Raw genomic sequence first — 16,006 nt, 5'->3', positions numbered from 1 at the left:
TCACCTACACCACTCGTCAACCTACTCCCACCACAGCCCCCCAAACCGTCATGCGCACCGTACAGAAGAAGAAGAAGAAGGCGAGCAGCGCGACTCCCAAGTCCGAAGTGACAGGTGAATACTCGCACCCACCAACTCCTCCTGACACGCAGGCTCCTCCAATGCCCCCAAGCCCAAGCCCAAGCTCAAGTTCAAGTCCAGGCGCGCCGCGCATCGCGACGAAACCCCGCGCGAACGCCTCGAGCAGCGGTATGCAGACGTCTGCGTGCCCTTCCCGCAGGCGCCCCCGCTCACAGAGGACGACGACATGCGCGCGTTCGCCCCCCTCAACACGGACGAGATCAAGGCTGTCCTTTCGCCCCTCTCGACGGGACCGGCCTGCGCACTGCTCTTCAACAGCGGCACCATGTCGCCCGCGCGCATCGCCGAGCTGCACGCCGCAGCGGAGGGCGTTGCCTCCTCCTACTCCGCGCCGACACAGCGTAGCATCGAGTACGGCCCTGGCGCGCTCGACTCGTCCGCTCGCCACACCGCCCAGCCCGACCTCGCGAACAAGCTCCACGCCCTGCTTGCGGCCTGGGCCAAGTCCCTCCACCGCCCCTCTCACGACCTCGCGCGCTGGGACCACGCCACGCTCCCTTCTATGCGCCGGCACGCGGGCAAGCTGTACGAGCTGCTGGCTCAGCGGGCGAAAGGTGCCGCCAAGAAGGAGTGGTTTCGTGGCATTTTCCCTTGGGCGACCGGCGCGACTCTCGCTGGGCTGGGCACCGTGCTCTCCCTCTCTTGGGGCGACGAAGCGGGATGGCAGCGGGGCGAGAAACACCACGACGGGCACTATACCGCAATCACGATCACTGGCGGCACCGCCGACCTGTACGTCACGGGCGTTAACCACCGCGTGCGCCTTACACATGGCGACGTCGTGGTCCTCCACCCCGCGTCCGAGTACGCGTACATGGTTGTTTGGATTGGCGAGTCGGAAGGCCCACGCTTCGTGTATACTTGCTACACGGACAAGGCGTCCCCCCAGACGGTGCGCCAGTGGGAGGTGTTGAGGAAGGAGGCGAGGGCGATGGTGAGGGCGCTTGAGGGGGTTGGCCTTGGGGAGGGCGAGGGGGTTGAGGGTGGTGATGGGGAGGATGGTGGGGAGGGAGGTGAGGATGTGACTATGTAGATGCAGCATAGTAGCGTAGCTTGTTCACACAACCGGTCATGTCCAGGCAGGACAGTGGCACCATGTCTCGTCGAGCAGAGTGACCGCCACACACAAATGCATTGTTACGTAAAAGTGCCACGCGGTCTGTGCAGCCACCGTACGTCACTTCCACCACGCAGCCTACTACTCGACGCGACAACATTGTTGTGACCACCACGTATCCACCCACACTACCAGCAGCAGCAGCATGTCGCACAGCGCGTACGGAATCGACGAGGCGACGCGTGGGTGCTGCATCCTGCGCGCACAGCTGACACCCCTGCAGTGCTGAAAAGCTACAACTTGTCCACGCTTGCCCCGGAGCGATGGGAGGACGTGGACCATAATGTCGAGGGCCCGTTGGCTGGGACGCTGAGCACCGAGGGTGGGGGCGGGGCGGACGATATCGACCCTCTGGGGCTGTTGGCGCATCTGAACCAGTGAGTAGGCGGCGAGGAGCGCAGCTCACACGGCCAGCACCGCCGACCTCGACCTGCGCACGCGCGGCGCGACGCTCCTCTCCTCCAAAGCCTTTGACCCTAAAGTCTTCCTCTCAGTCCAGCACCCGGACGCGTCGTACGACGACCTCCGGCACGGCGTGCACAACCTGCAGCATGCGCTCGAGAGCCGCAGCGAGCAGGTGCGCATCCTCGTCGAGGAGAACTTTGACCGCTTCGTGACTGTCAAGGCGACGTCGGACGTCGTGTACCGCGACATGGCGGACAGCTTTATCGGCGAGGACACGGACCACGGGACGCGCGAGCTGCGCGAGATCTTCAAGGTGGCCGGTCATCGGGCGGACCAGGTGTTCCTGCCCGTGCTGGAGAACGCAGTCAAGGCCTCCAAGCTGCGCTCGACGCTCGGCGTGTTTGAAAAGTCCAAGTTCCTGTTCAACCTCCCCGGCCAGCTGCTCGACTCGATCAACGCGGCCAAGTACGACCAGGGGTTACGCGACTACAAGAAGGGGCTGTTTCTGCGCTCGGCGCGCTCGAGCCCCGGCGCACTGATGCCCGGCGTGCCGGCCACGACGGCCGAGCAGGTCGCGCGCCAGCGCCGCGTGTTTGACAAGGTGTGGGAGAGCGTTGAGAGCGTCATGGACGGCATGCGCCAGCGGCTCGATGCGCAGCTCAAGGACCCGTCGCGAAGTGTCGACGACCACGAGAAGACTCTTGAGTGAGTGGAAAGGTGGGGTAAGAGCTGACATGCAGGATTCTTGTCGAGTTGGACGGGTCCGACGAGCCGGCATGGGCATACCTCGATTACCAGCACCGGTTTATCAGAGACAGCATGGACGCGCTGTTCCAGCGCTCGCAAGAGGTCATCAAGGAGGCGCAAAAGACCGCCAGCGACGAACCGTCGTCGTCATCCCCGCTCACCGACCTGCTCCGCCGCCAGCTCGCCACGCCAGAATACAAGCCAAACTCGTTAATGGGTAGGTCCTAACAGGAGATTGGGCTCACACCACAGCCTCGGCCACCGAAGCCGCGTGGGCGGCCATCATCGCAATGATCTCCAAGCTGTCCGACTACGTCATCCGCACACTTCCCGGCTTCTGGAAGATTGCAAAGGCGTGCATGGACGGGCGGTACCTCAAGCGCGACTCGAGCGGCACCCTGCGCGCGTCGCACCGTCCCGCGTCGGCGTGTCGCCAGATGGCGTCGGAAATTGTCAAGCGCTACATTGGCTACCTATCCCAGTTCTTCACCCTCTCCGACGTGTCGGTCGCCGACACGGTGATGAGACGCGAGGGCTCGAACGGGCCCGACCGTCCCGTCCCGTCCTTCGTGCCCGCCGGCACGACGGTGCTCGCTGCGTGCTACTTTGTGCAGGAGATTGTCGACCAGGTGCACGAGTGCGCCGTCGAGCTCACCGTCATCGACGTGGGCAAGGAGGCGAGCTCGGGCGCCCGCGGCATGGTCGACTCGCTCCGCTGGCGCATGGAGGAGGTCATCACGGCCACGTGGTGGCGCGATACTAGGACACTGCACCTGCTCGGCGACTGGAAGACGACGCCTGACGGCTCGGTGAAGGGCCACGAGAGATACCTCAAGCTCGTCGACGACCTCCAGACGCGCGTCTTAACCGCCGCCCGCAAGATTGCAGGCACGCCCGGCCCCCACTCTGCGCGCGACCGCGAGCAGCAGCTCGTTATCCCCCCAAATTTCAAGCGCAGGATCAGGGAGAGCCTTGTGGAAGCCGAGAAGCTCGTGTTCTCGGGCATTCTTGGCCTGGCAAAGGAGCAAAAGAAGAGCTCGAGGCCCGGCCGCTCAAACTCGGTCACGGCGCCCGTCCAATCGCAGGAGACGCGCCTGCTGTACACGCTCGCAGCGTTTGACCAGCTCCGCATGACGGGCGTGCCGGCGCTGACGGCGCGCATTACCATCCTGCTCGACGTCGACGCGTCGGCCGACCGCAAGACGCTCGACATGGCACTGGCGGAAATGTACGACTCTGTGTTTGAAAACTACACGTCGCGGCGCGGCGACCAGCTGTGCGATCTCGTCCGCAACGGCGTGCTCAACTCTGGCATCGACTGGCTCAAGACGCCCACGCCGAAAGAGGTCCGGCCGTACATGCACCAGGTGGTGCTGCAGCTCGTCGAGGCGCACGCGCAGGTGGGCGACGTGTCGGTCGACCTTGTCCCGAGAATCCTCGAGACGCTCGTGGACAAGGTGTCGGAGACGGCACTGCAGTCGTTCAAGCGCGTCAGCCGCTTTGGCACGGGCGGGATGTTGACGGTGAGTTGAGGAACAGCCCCAAGACGCAACCACTGACGCCACGCCCAGGCAACCCTCGAGATGGAGTTCCTCCAGCAGTCCGTCACGGCGTACCTGTCTCCGAAGGCCAAGGCGGCGCTGGAAGAGGTCTACGACATTATTGCACAGCTGTACCGCCGGCAGCAGGCGCCCGAGACACTGCAGCGCGACCTGGATGCGATGCGGCGTCTCTTGGCAGACAGCCGGCGGGGCACCGGTGTGGAGACAATGTGCTTGCGGTCATTGCCACCTGCAGCCTCAACCTCGGGCAGGAAGTGAGGCGCGGGGTGTGAGTGAGAGGCAGGCGGCAAGTGAGAGCCAGGGCGACTTATCAATTGCCCCATGACGAGTGGCTCGGCGATTCCCCACCGAGGTTGGGTGTGCGTAATTGCCGTGTGTTGTAGTGTAGCACATGCAACTGTCCGTCTCTTGGCAGGTATCTCCGTTACGGAAAACATCGGCGCGCGGCGCGTGTGCCGACAAACGGTAGGCGCGATGGGGCAGATCCATGAGATCGTGCTTGCATACATGCCGCGGCAGTGAGCCGTGGGTAAGTAGTTGGGTGCGTGCGAGTGTGCACCATTGTGCGTGCGTGTGTGTGCCGCTGGCGTCGAGTGTCGCGTCGTGGTCGTGTCGAGCCAGCCAAGCTCGATCGTACGTCCACACTGGCCTTGGCCAGCCGTGCCCAGCCCAGGCGAACGAGAGACGACGCGGGCAGCCGGCCCGGCCGCGCAGTGGTGATGTCAGTGACGTGTGGCAGGGTGGGTACAGGGAAGTAAGGTGGGTCAGTCGGGTCGGCTGCGCGTGCGCGCCTGCTGCTGAGGCTGCGGCGTGGCTTCTCCCTGGCGGGCGTGTGTGGGCGGCGGTTGAATGAACGAGCGCGCGCGGTTCCAACTCGCCGTGCGTGCGTGCAGACTCACCCCCAAGGCTAGGAAAGGTCCGAGGTTGCAGGCGAAACGAGTGACAAGGCGGCAGGCACTGCACCGCTGCTGCACCAACACACAGAGCAACCGTTTCGCCTTGTCTCAAGCAACCCAACCTCGGTTCGGCTGGCTCGGTGCATTAGGCGCTTCTTCTCGCCGCCGCCGGTACCGGTGCCGGTGCTGCTGCCCGCCCGCCGCTGTAAATCTCCGCCGCGCGTACCATACGCCGAACGAGCGGTCGGACTGCTGCGTGCGTGTCGACGACGACGAGTCAGGTATGCACATGCATCTTGCTTGCTCACTCATCGGTGTGCGGGATTCCCGCCGCCGGTTTATGTGCCGCGGCCGAGACGTCGCGCCGGCCGGCGGGGGTATTTTTTGTTGGCTGACGGTGGGAGGTGGACGACACGACAGGGCGACAGGACCGAACTGCGTCACTGGGTGGGTTTGACGGCCCTGATTGCTTGCTTGCTTTTGCTGCCAGATGCTCGCATGCGCCGCTTGCAGCAACCAGCGAGCGAAATGCAAAGTGCCACGGTTGTGCCAAGGAAGGCGGCAGGGGGGCAGGGGCAAGGCAAGGCGGCAAGCGACGACAGTGCAGCATACTGCCCCCAGCCAGTCACCAGCAGTCAGTCCCAGTCCCGCCCGCCCGCCCGCCCGCGCACCTCCCCCCTCCCCTCCCTGCTGATCTTTTCCTTACATCACAAGGTGGTAGTGGTTGGTTGGATGTCGTCTAGAGTTGTCAGCCAGCCAGCAGTAACAGCCGCGGCCAAGCTTGCACTAGTCGTCGTCGTCACTACCGCATCATTGCTCATCGACGCCTTTGCACCACTCATACTCCATCGCACCACTCTTATCCTATCTACAGACGCAAGCGACACGCCGTTGCCGCACACGTCTCTCCCTCCACCCCACTCCCCTCCCCCCAATTCGACCACCCCGCTATCACTTGTGACTACCCTGCCCCGCCGCACGTTCACGCTCCCCTCCCCCCAAACGCAGCCCCATCTCACATCTCACCCACCCCCCCACCACCACACCATAATCACCAACTGTTGGATGTCGGCATACCCACAATCAGTAAAGCACCCAGCAGCCCCAGCAAAGCACAAAGCGTGCACAAAGCCATACCTTGAACTGTGAACAAGCATCCCCCCTTTTGTGAAGAGTGAGAGAGACAACGACATCGTCAGCAGCACCCGCAGCCAGCCAGCAAGCAGCGACCCATTATCCCCACCTTCCCTCCCTCCCAACCACCACCAACGCCCACGCCACCACGATGCTCTCCTCGGCCCCCGCCATCCCCCTGCAGTCGATCGACTTTCTCAACGGCGGCAACGGCCGCCGCCTATCGCTGGTGACGGCCAACGGACGCGAGTTTCTGACAAACCGCGACGGCCTGCCCAGCCCTAACGTCCTGACCCCGATCGAGGGCCATACGCCAGCCGATACCCCGCCAGAGTCGGCGACGCCTTCAGAGACGGGCACGCCGCCCGAGAGCGAAGGCACGACCGAGTTTCCGGGCGTCGCGGCCGCGGCCGCCTCTGCCTCGGCCCAGCACGACCGCCGCAAGTCCATGTTTGGCGACATTGAGGACGGCGGCAGCATTCGAAAAGTGCCGTCCAGAGGCGGTATCTGGCACGACAATGTAAGTGACGTCTTGGGAGGTTTGGGTCTTTATGCGTTTTTCTCCTATCGCGGGTGTGGGTGGTCGTAGTGGTGGCCCCACTGAGCGCGGGGCGGGTTTCGGATTCGCTGCTGGCCAGCGCTTGGAGCCCAGCAGGGGTGTGTGCGGCGCACTGCCTGCGACACGCATGACACTGCTGCCGGCCAGTGTCATTAACGCGTTCTCGCACTGGGTGCTTGAGCGCGTTGCGGCCGAGCCGTCGTCGATGTCGCGGCATAGTCGTCGCTCCCAGAAGTCGTCAATGGCTCGGGCGCCGAGTGGTGCCGTCCGTCTCGGGTGGCTCGCAGATCACCGACCCACCGGACCCCATCTGGCTGCGTCATTTCAATTCGTCCACCACCACTCGCCGCCCCGTCGACGCGATGCTTTATCAGCCCCATGCTTTGCCTTGGCCAGGCCCGGGCGGGCGAGGTCGCGCGCACTCTGTCCAGTCGCGCCAGCCAGCCGACCGGCCGGCCGGTCGGACAGAGTGTGCAGCGACTCGCAGCATCGATCGCGACTCGTGCATGGGATCAGATCACATAAACCTCTTGTGTGCTGTCCATCTCCATCTCCGCCCCCTCTCATACCCACACGCTCCACCCCATCGCCTCCCACACAACTTGGTCTGCGTGTGATACTGGATCAAACCAGTCTCTACTCAGCTCGACGCTCTGTGGAGGCGTTGGGGATGGCGTTGGCCAGTCTGCTCTAAAGACACCTTATATTTGCATCAATCACATTGTCCCCCCCCCTCTTCACGTTCCCTCCTCCGGCATGATCCGTCCAAAGCAGCACAACAAGCCTCGCCCGACTCGTCTTTCGCTCCCTTGGTGGGCGTGGACGTCGAGGCTAAGGCAGCGTGCTGGCGGTGCCAGTGTCCGCCAGAAGCAGCAGCAGCAACACCATCACCACCACCAGCAGACGAGATTGGTGCGCGCGCTACTTCCTCCTCCCTCCCCAGCCTCGCTTAGACCGGCTCCTTTTCTGTCCGTTTCATGGAGCACCGTGCTGATACACCTCGTTAGAACGACGTCTCGCCTCGCTCTGGTTCGCCAGCGATCCCCGCCACCACGTCGGCCGCCGCTCCTGCCCAGCCCCGCTCTGTCCCCTCGGGCCTCTCCCACGGCTACACTGCACCTCACGGCCTTTCCGATTCGTCTTCCCCAGCGTCCGGCTCCCCCGGCGGCAGCGACAAGGAAAAGGCCCACTACTCGCCAAGCCAGGCCAAACATGCCGACCACGCTCCTTCAAACACATCGGCGTCGCCATCGCCAACTCCCTCGCGCCAGAAATCGCAAAAGCACAATGGACCCCTCCATGATCTCCGCCGCTTCCTGAACCACCACATTGGCCACCACGACAAGGACAAGCCTTCAAAGCACGCCAATGGCCCCGGTTCCACTTCTCCCTCTACTGGAATCGCCACTCCTGGCTCGCAGCTCCGTGGACAAGAGTTTGGCCACAGCGTCCCCGACTCGGGTGTCGCCACCCCGGCCCCCTCGAGCAGCACCAACCTCCCCGAGGGTGCTGGCAGGGATCGTGACGCTCAGCACCATGGCCACCACACGACTCACCTCGTAGGATTCATGCGCCACCACCACCGCGACAAGGACGGCGAAAAGTCGCACTCGTCGCTCGCTTCCTTCTTTGGTCACCACTCGGACAAGAAGAAGAAGGAGAAGGAGCACCGCAGCGACAAGGATCACCACCACAAGGACAAGGATGGATCCCGCTCCTCGTCGGCCGCCCCCTCGCGCACCTCGACTCTGCTCATGTCGGAAATGGACACTCACTCGACTGCTTCGACCGTCCCTACCCCTGGCCACCACACTCCCAAGCACGGCAACAACTCGGGCCACGCCACACCAAAGAACCTGCACGACTACCCCGGTGTTCCCGAGCCCGTCGTCGCCCTCACCCACCCATCAGATTCCTTCGAGGCCACTCACGCCGCTCTGTCAAAGAAGTACGGCAAGTGGGGCCGTGTTCTTGGTTCGGGTGCTGGTGGTACTGTCAGACTTATCAAGGCGAGCCAGAAGACTGGCGGTACTACATACGCCGTCAAGGAGTTCCGCCCAAGGCGACAGGGAGAGAGCGAGAAGGAGTACCTTCGCAAGGTCACTGCCGAGTTCTGTGTTGGCGTGACGCTCCACCACATCAACGTGATTGAGACTGTCGACATTGTCAACGACCATGGCCACTACTACGAGGTGAGTAAACCTGCCAAGGTGTCTTCTGACCCCAGATTATGGAGTACGCCCCGTACGACCTCTTCAGCGTCGTCATGTCTGGCCGAATGAACCGCGCAGAAATCTACTGCGTGTTCCGCCAGATCATTGACGGTGTCAACTACCTCCACAGCATGGGTCTCGCCCACCGTGACCTCAAGCTCGACAACTGTGTCATGACCAACAACAACATTGTCAAGCTCATCGACTTTGGCACTGCCACCGTCTTCCACTACCCCGGCAAGCACCAGATCCCCGCTTCGGGCGTCGTCGGTTCCGACCCGTACCTCGCCCCCGAGGTCCTTACCAAGGAGACTTACGACCCGCGCCTGACCGATGTCTGGTCGGTTGCCATCATCTTCATGTGCATGATTCTCCGTCGCTTCCCCTGGAAGATCCCCGACTACAAGACGGATCTGAGCTTCAAGCTCTACGTCAACACGCACCCCGACCTCTGCCGCAAGCCTCCTGTCAAGACGCCTGCTCCTTCGTTTGCCAACGGCCTGACTGATGGCAAGCTCGGCGGCAAGGACACGCTCATGCCTGATGGATCGAGCTCGCTTCCGTTCCGCACCGCGTCGGCATCGACTGCGGGTACTGCCGTCGAAGGCAAGTCTGGAGGCGACATTGCCCACTCGGACTCTGCCGTCTCGATTGGCTCATGCTCGTCGAGCGACACGCAGACACCACGAGTCGACCGCTTGGAGCTCAACGACAGCCCCAAGCAGGACCCCAGCGACACCATCTTCCCTCGCTCTGGCGACTCGACTGCCTCGTTGCCCACCGCCGGTATCCCAACAATGACGACGGGGCCATTTGGCCGCGCTGTCAGGCAAAAGACGCTTCCCCACCTCACGTCGCCCGGCCACGATGACGCCAAGGAAGACCTGGTTATTTCGCAGTCGCCCGAGCAGGTGATTGACGCGTCAGAGTCGGCTCCCAGGCCCGCCCGCACCACCACTGGTCGGGATCGCTCCGTGACAATGCCGAGCGCTCCCGGAGCACCCATTGGCTCGAACGCGCCCAGCCGCCAGGAGTCTCGACAGGAGGTGCAGCAGCGCCGCGAAAGAGCAGCCTCAATCTCGTCGACGCGCACATTTGTCTCTGGTGGCGCCGAGTCCATCTTCCGCCTCCTTCCTCGCGAGTCGCGCTCGGCCCTCATGCGCATGCTCGCGGTCGAGCCTTCTATCCGTTGCACCCTGTCTGACCTCCTTGTTGGCGAGGGCAACGACGATCAAATGTGCCCGTGCGGCAGCCAGGAATGCGGCGGTGCGCTGTCTCGCCCTCCTTCCGAGATTACCGGTGTCGACAATGACGAGGACGAGGGTGACCACTGGCTGCAGACGATTGAGTGTTGCTCGCACAACCCTGGCAAGCCTGTCAACCACCAACACATCAAGGTGGTCCAGGAGGAGAAGCCCAAGAAGAAGTTGTTTGGTTAGAGAGGCGGCTGGAGTCTGGCCGCCTGAACAGTGTGATTGTCGTCTGAAGTAGCAGCAAGAAATCGTCGCGCGGCGACGACGCCGACGCGCATCGTGTCCAATGTCGTATACCCTCCCCTCCATCCGCCGCGCTGGGCGTGTTTGTACGAGCTCTGTTGGCAGTGGTAGAATATAGCTCGTTTTTGCATCTGGAAATGTATTTGATGCCTTGGAAAGGTAGCCGTGTAGCCTGTCAGCGCGGGATCTTAATTGCGACAATGTGATGGATGTCAGGCACAGGCTAAAGTTCAATGGGACAAGGTGGGTGGGTGGCCCTGAGTGAGACGGGCAGCCCTGGACTGGACTGTAGCCCTGCCGCCTGATGCTTGTGCCCTGCCATTCTTTTGCCACGTCCAGCCAGCCAGCACGATTTCTTCTCAGGGCACGCGCGACAAGGACTGCCAGTGCGCAAGCACAGCGAGTGCTCGACCACGACAGACCACACCTCGATCTCGACTTGGTTGGACAAGGACGTGCACAGAACATCCTCGACCAGACCACTACGACAGTCGGCAACGACATCGGCTTGCTGTTGTTGTTCTCGCCTCTTGCCACTACACACAATGTCCCTCAGACCACGCAACCACGCCTCGGGCGGGTCTCCGTCCCCCATCGAGCCCGACACCCCGATGGCGCACTACACCGACCGGATGGACGGCAGCAGCGACGACAAGCTGCGCCAGGCGAGCTTGGCGCATGTGCATGAGCATGCTGGTGCTGGGGAGAAGCGGGCGGCATCGGGGGGAGTTGGGGGGAGGGTGCTGGCTTTGCTTGGTGTTCGGAGGGGGAGGGGGAGGCTTGGTGAGTCTGCCTTGAGGGAGCGAGCGCAGCGAGCGACCGCGAGGCCTGTGGTTTGCGCGCTTGCGAGGGTTGCTCTGCTGGCGAGCGGGAGCCGCTGCGACGACAGCGAGCTGGCCTCTGTTCCACGATCGGCGGGCTGCTGGTTGCACGTTGCGTGGAAGCGCCGCGTCGCGCCGCGCCGTCGATAGCAACGATGGCGTCTCGCTGCGCTCGACGCGCTCAACACCCTCGTCATGAGCCCCCATGCTGACTCCCCAGGCCTGTCCCAGCGCGCATGGCTCGCGCTCACCGTCGTCGTCGGATTCGTGCTCTTCACCAAGCTTATCATGTGTAAGTGTGTCGTCGGGGGCTGGCTGGCTGGCTGGCGAGGTGGTGGCGTAGGGCTGGGCACGGGCAGCAGCGGCGACTGCCCAGACCTACCTCGATCTACCTACCTCGCCCAGATCTCGGTCCGCTGCCCCCACCCGCGCGCTTGCTCGCTTGCTCACGCCCGCGCGCAGCAAACGAAACCCACACCCACCACGTCCACGACCCGACGTTCATCGTGCCGCGCGACTACCTGAACAGCTCGGCGTCCGACCCCGCGCCGTTCGACTTCTGCCCCGTCTTCGGGCCGGGCGACGCGATCGCCGCGCGGCGGGGCCAGTTCGAGCTGCTCCGCTCCCGCCTGCACCTCGGCACAGGCAACCGCGTGCAGCGCGTGCTCCGCAAGGCGATGAGCGGGATGCCCGTCACCATCAGTGTGCTTGGTGGCAGCGTCACAGCATGCCAGGGCGCAGGGGACGACCTCGTCGCGCCAGAGTGCTACCCCCACCGCTTTTACGACTGGTGGAACAGCGTCTTCCCCCACCCCAACAACGAGCTCACGAACGGCGCAGTCAAGCGCACAGACTCGGCGTACTTTGCCTACTGCTCCGCGCACCACCTGCCCGACAGGACCGACTTGGTGATTCTCGAGTTTGACACGGCGGATCCAAAGTGAGTGGCGTGGAGGGGCGTGGTGTTGGCCGCGTGGTGTTGGCCGCGTGGTGTTGGCTGCGTGGTGCTGGCCTCGCCCAGGTGGAGCCCAGGTGTGGCTCTGCTCGCGGCCATCTGAGCTTGGGAGAGCGCTACCCCCCTCCATTCCCGCGCCGATCCCATACTAACACACCCCAGTGACCACGACTGGCTCGGCCACTTTGAACTCCTGGTCCGCTCCATCCTCCTCCGCAAGGAGCAGCCCGCCGTCATCGTTCTCGGCCACTTTAGCCCCCAGGTCCAGGCGCAGAACGGCTTTGCCGGCCCCGAGCTCCTGCACAACGCCGTCGCCCAGTTCTACGACGTGCCCCACGTCACGACCAAGGGCGTCATGTACGAGACGTACCTCGAGCAGCCCCACCGCGCCCTCGCATCGCTCTATACCGACTCGCAGCTCGCCAACAAGGAGGGCCACGACCTCATCGCCGATGTGCTCATCTCGTACATCATGTCCCAGATCTGCGAGGGCTGGTCGACACTCCTCGGCCACTCGTACAACGTCCCAAGCGTGGACAGCATCTCGGGCGAGTCGATCGGCGGCACCCCTCTGCTGTTTGGCGGCGCTGGTCTCCGTCAGAACCAGGTCCCCGGCCAGACCAAGGAGGACGGCGCGACCGAGGCCGAGCTCGTGTCGCACGCCTCGGACCCGGGTCTCTCTGTCCCACCCATGCGCCTCAACTCGCGTCCTGGAGAGCTGGAAAACTTCCGCGAGAGCGAGCCGTTCTGCGTCGCCGCCAGCGACTTAGTCAACCCCCTGCCGTCGTCCATCTTCCTCGGATCCGGATGGCACGCGTACCACCCGTCCAAGAACTCGGTCTCGGAGCACCACCACTACTGGTACGCCGACCAGCCGACGTCGCGTCTGCGTGTCCCGCTGCGTATCGGCGCTGGTGACGTTGGCATCTACTACCTCCAGGGACCGGCGAGCAAGGGCTTTGGCACGGCGCGCTGCTGGGTCGACGACAATGTCGAGGGCGCACGAAAGCTGCACGGCACGGCCGAGGTCGAGGAGCCGATTGCGACGTGAGTAATCTCTGTTGGTCTTGCTGCTAACTCTTTTCCCAGATTGACCATGATCGACCGCTTCGTGTCTCGTGGCTCGCATTTCGTCGAGTGTGTGCTTGACGGCGAGCCTGGTGGACCAGCGACGCCCTTCAAGATCCTCGGCATGTGAGTGGGAGGGGATGGTTTGTGGGTGACAGTGCTGACGCTTTCCTCTAGTTTCACGACGTAACGCGACCACCGCCATCTAGGGGCGCGCTGCATGATGATGACGAGGCTAGGAGGGGACGACGAGGGAGACTACATTTTTCTACTTAGACGCATTGAAAATGGCACACTGCAATGGACTGTTGGTTGCTTGAGGTGTCGCAGTGCCACTGGGGTAGAGAGCACACGTGACGGAGTTCCGGCCCTTGTGGCCCCAGGTTATTGGCAGACGTGTCAAGCCGAAATACGCCGTGGCTAGCCAGCCAGGTAGGCGGCAGACGGCGGCAGTTTGCCTGGCCGGCGCACCCGCCGCCGTCATCGGCCAGGTCGGTCGTCGCTTGGCTGGCGCCCGCCCGCCCCTGCACCATACTACGAGGTTTTCAGCCAGGCGTGACGGCGCCGCGGCACGGCAACTTCACTGGCGGAACGCAAGCAACCAGGCAGGCTGCAACCCACGCACGCTGCACATTGATCGATTTGATCTGCATCTGCATCTGCTTGTTCTGCTCAACACACCTCTACACACCACTCTCTCCACTCTCCCCTTCTCTCCTCCCCCCCTCCCAAAACATCGCCATGCTCCGCAGCCTCCGTGCCACCCGCGCCATCAAGGTGAGTGCCATTGCCCAGCTTATCGCGGACAAACTGGCCCGCCGATGCGCCGTTATCGACCTGCTTGTGCTAACACAAACGCCCACAGCGCTCCGCGTTCCAGCAGCAGCAGGTCCGCAACCTCTCGATCCACGAGTACCAGTCTGTGCAGCTGCTCAACCAGGTAAGTGAGCGAGCGGCTTGCCGCGAGTGAGCGAGCGGACTGGCGGACGGGCTGGCGTTTGCTGGACGGGGCTAGCTGGGGACGACGAGGGCCGCCCGCGCGTATCCCGCCATCCTCCCCACACCCCACGACGCTCAAGCCGTGCTCGAGCGCCCCACCCCCCGCGTCCCCGCTCACACACGCAGTACGGCGTCGACACGCCCGTCGGCAAGCCGGCCTTCACGCCCGCCGAGGCCGAGTCGGTCGCGGCCGCGTTCGGCAAGCCCACCGTCATCAAGGCGCAGGTGCTCGCCGGCGGCCGTGGCAAGGGACACTTTGACAACGGCTTCCAGGGCGGTGTGCACATGGTTGACACGTGAGTCGTAGAGGAGCACGCGAAGCGTGCGGAGCGAGTGGGCGACGACGGGGAGTTGGACGACGAGGGGACCACGAGGAGCAGGTGGGAAGAGGAGACGGCAGCCGCGGTGAACCGAGGCCGACATGGCTCGAGCTGCTGTGGCTGGCCGCACGGCTACGTTTGCTTGGCGGCCGCGACTGCTACTTGGGCTCGGCCTGCCTCGCCGACAGCGGCGGGCAGCCTCCTCCGCCGTCATAGCGATATGCGCCAGCCTTCGGCGACCTGCGCCGATGCCCTCCCCTTCGTCCCTCGTTCCTGCCCCGCTTGCCAGTGAAGCCGCAAGCCGCACCCACTAACCTCCCCCGCAGCCCCGCCGAGGCCAAGGACTTCGCCTCCAAGATGCTCGGCCACAAGCTCATCACCAAGCAGACTGGTGCCGGCGGCCGCATCTGCAACGCCGTCATGCTCGCCGAGCGCATGCCCCCCGCCAAGGAGTACTACGCTGCCATCCTCAACGACCGTGCTGCCGGCACCCCCGTTCTCGTCACCTCCAACCAGGGTGGCATGAACATTGAGGACGTTGCCCACGACACGCCCGAGGCCATTGTCACCACCCCTCTCGACTTTGAGAACGGCATCTCGCACGCCGACGGTGTCAAGCTCGCCGAGAAGCTCGGCTTTGCCCCCAACGCCCGCGACAACGCCGCCGACACCTTCTCCAAGCTCTACCAGATCTTCAAGGACAAGGACTCCACCCAGATTGAGATCAACCCCCTCGGCGAGCTCCCCGACGGTCGTGTTCTCTGCATGGACGCCAAGTTTGGCTTTGACGACAACGCCGACTTCCGCCAGAAGGACGTCTTTGCTCTCCGTGACACCACCCAGGAGGACCCCCAGGAGGTCCAGGCTGCCGAGTACGGCCTCAACTTCATCAAGCTTGACGGTGACATTGGCTGCCTTGTCAACGGTGCCGGTCTTGCCATGGCCACCATGGACGTCCTCGCCCTCCACGGCGGTTCGCCCGCCAACTTCCTTGACGTCGGTGGTGGTGCCACTGCCGAGGCTGTCAAGGCGGCCTTCAAGCTCATCCTTTCCGAGAAGAAAGTCAAGTCGATCTTTGTCAACATCTTTGGCGGTATCATGCGTTGCGACGTCATTGCCGACGGTATCATCCAGGCCACCCACGAGCTCAACCTCTCTGTCCCTCTGATTGTCCGTCTCCAGGGTACCAAGGAGGCCGAGGCTAAGAAGTATGTCGGATAACATGTGTAGCCGGAAGTGTGTGTGTGCATGTGCTAACCAATCGCCCCACAGGATGATCAAGGAGTCTGGTCTCAAGATCTACGCCTACGGTGAGCACGGGCCGGGCGCTCGGTGTTTGTTTATCGTTTGCTGACTGGCTTCCTCTAGACGACCTTGACGAGGCCGCCGCCGAGGCCGTCAAGCTTGCCAAGTAGACAAGTAGACGACGTTGGACGAGGGGTGCGAGGGTGTGACCGCAACCTCGTGCTTTGAGTGTATAGCTACAGAGACGGATGCAGTCAAACATTACGCAGCGGGTGCCGACTGGGGTGGGTGGATGACGTAGAGGGGGGTGGGAGACTAGGGTGAGAAG

General features: G+C 63.5%; 4 protein-coding genes across 4 annotated transcripts; all 4 read left to right on the top strand.

Moving 5' to 3' along the window:
• Positions 1 to 50: 50 nt before the first annotated feature.
• LOC62_02G003277 (uncharacterized protein) lies at positions 51 to 1,174 on the top strand (the record flags this gene model as incomplete). The annotated part of the gene is made up of 2 exons (XM_062769808.1): positions 51 to 114; positions 153 to 1,174. The coding sequence occupies 2 exons, from the start codon at positions 51 to 53 to the stop codon at positions 1,172 to 1,174; spliced, it is 1,086 nt and encodes a 361-aa protein (XP_062625792.1).
• A 224-nt stretch (positions 1,175 to 1,398) lies between these two features.
• On the top strand, positions 1,399 to 4,375 carry SEC5B (Exocyst complex component SEC5B). Its single transcript, XM_062769807.1, has 6 exons — positions 1,399 to 1,440; positions 1,482 to 1,635; positions 1,673 to 2,368; positions 2,404 to 2,627; positions 2,663 to 3,933; positions 3,982 to 4,375. The coding sequence occupies exons 1-6, from the start codon at positions 1,404 to 1,406 to the stop codon at positions 4,228 to 4,230; spliced, it is 2,631 nt and encodes an 876-aa protein (XP_062625791.1). The 5' UTR covers positions 1,399 to 1,403; the 3' UTR covers positions 4,231 to 4,375.
• A 1,260-nt stretch (positions 4,376 to 5,635) lies between these two features.
• On the top strand, positions 5,636 to 13,421 carry oca2 (Serine/threonine-protein kinase oca2). Its single transcript, XM_062769806.1, has 9 exons — positions 5,636 to 6,013; positions 6,071 to 6,522; positions 7,569 to 8,753; positions 8,789 to 10,208; positions 11,312 to 11,383; positions 11,554 to 12,031; positions 12,209 to 13,093; positions 13,136 to 13,240; positions 13,292 to 13,421. Exons 2-9 carry the CDS (start codon positions 6,154 to 6,156, stop codon positions 13,302 to 13,304), a joined length of 4,527 nt encoding a protein of 1,508 aa, XP_062625790.1. The 5' UTR covers positions 5,636 to 6,013; positions 6,071 to 6,153; the 3' UTR covers positions 13,305 to 13,421.
• Positions 13,422 to 13,775: 354 nt separating this feature from the next.
• tca-9 (Succinate--CoA ligase [ADP-forming] subunit beta, mitochondrial) lies at positions 13,776 to 15,947 on the top strand. Its single transcript, XM_062769805.1, has 6 exons — positions 13,776 to 13,891; positions 13,980 to 14,054; positions 14,240 to 14,409; positions 14,760 to 15,641; positions 15,706 to 15,743; positions 15,802 to 15,947. The coding sequence occupies exons 1-6, from the start codon at positions 13,856 to 13,858 to the stop codon at positions 15,846 to 15,848; spliced, it is 1,248 nt and encodes a 415-aa protein (XP_062625789.1). The 5' UTR covers positions 13,776 to 13,855; the 3' UTR covers positions 15,849 to 15,947.
• The last annotated feature ends 59 nt before the right edge of the window (positions 15,948 to 16,006 follow it).

The sequence above is a fragment of the Vanrija pseudolonga genome, chromosome 2 (assembly GCF_020906515.1).
Source record: "Vanrija pseudolonga chromosome 2, complete sequence".
Taxonomy (NCBI): Eukaryota; Fungi; Basidiomycota; class Tremellomycetes; order Trichosporonales; family Trichosporonaceae; genus Vanrija; species Vanrija pseudolonga.
This window is presented reverse-complemented; position numbering and strand designations above follow the sequence as displayed.

Bases quoted from the DNA above. Each gene is read 5' to 3' on its own strand.
- SEC5B (XM_062769807.1), top strand. From the start codon at position 1,404: ATGTCGCACAGCGCGTACGGAATCGACGAGGCGACGC. The intron at 1,636-1,672 runs GTGAGTAGGCGG...TCACACGGCCAG, and splicing joins CTGTTGGCGCATCTGAACCA to CACCGCCGACCTCGACCTGC. The intron at 2,369-2,403 runs GTGAGTGGAAAG...GCTGACATGCAG, and splicing joins GACCACGAGAAGACTCTTGA to GATTCTTGTCGAGTTGGACG.
- oca2 (XM_062769806.1), top strand. From the start codon at position 6,154: ATGCTCTCCTCGGCCCCCGCCATCCCCCTGCAGTCGATCGACTTTCTC. The intron at 8,754-8,788 runs GTGAGTAAACCT...TTCTGACCCCAG, and splicing joins ACCATGGCCACTACTACGAG to ATTATGGAGTACGCCCCGTA. The intron at 11,384-11,553 runs GTAAGTGTGTCG...GCCCGCGCGCAG, and splicing joins CTTCACCAAGCTTATCATGT to CAAACGAAACCCACACCCAC.
- tca-9 (XM_062769805.1), top strand. From the start codon at position 13,856: ATGCTCCGCAGCCTCCGTGCCACCCGCGCCATCAAG. The intron at 13,892-13,979 runs GTGAGTGCCATT...AAACGCCCACAG, and splicing joins GTGCCACCCGCGCCATCAAG to CGCTCCGCGTTCCAGCAGCA. The intron at 14,410-14,759 runs GTGAGTCGTAGA...CCTCCCCCGCAG, and splicing joins GGTGTGCACATGGTTGACAC to CCCCGCCGAGGCCAAGGACT.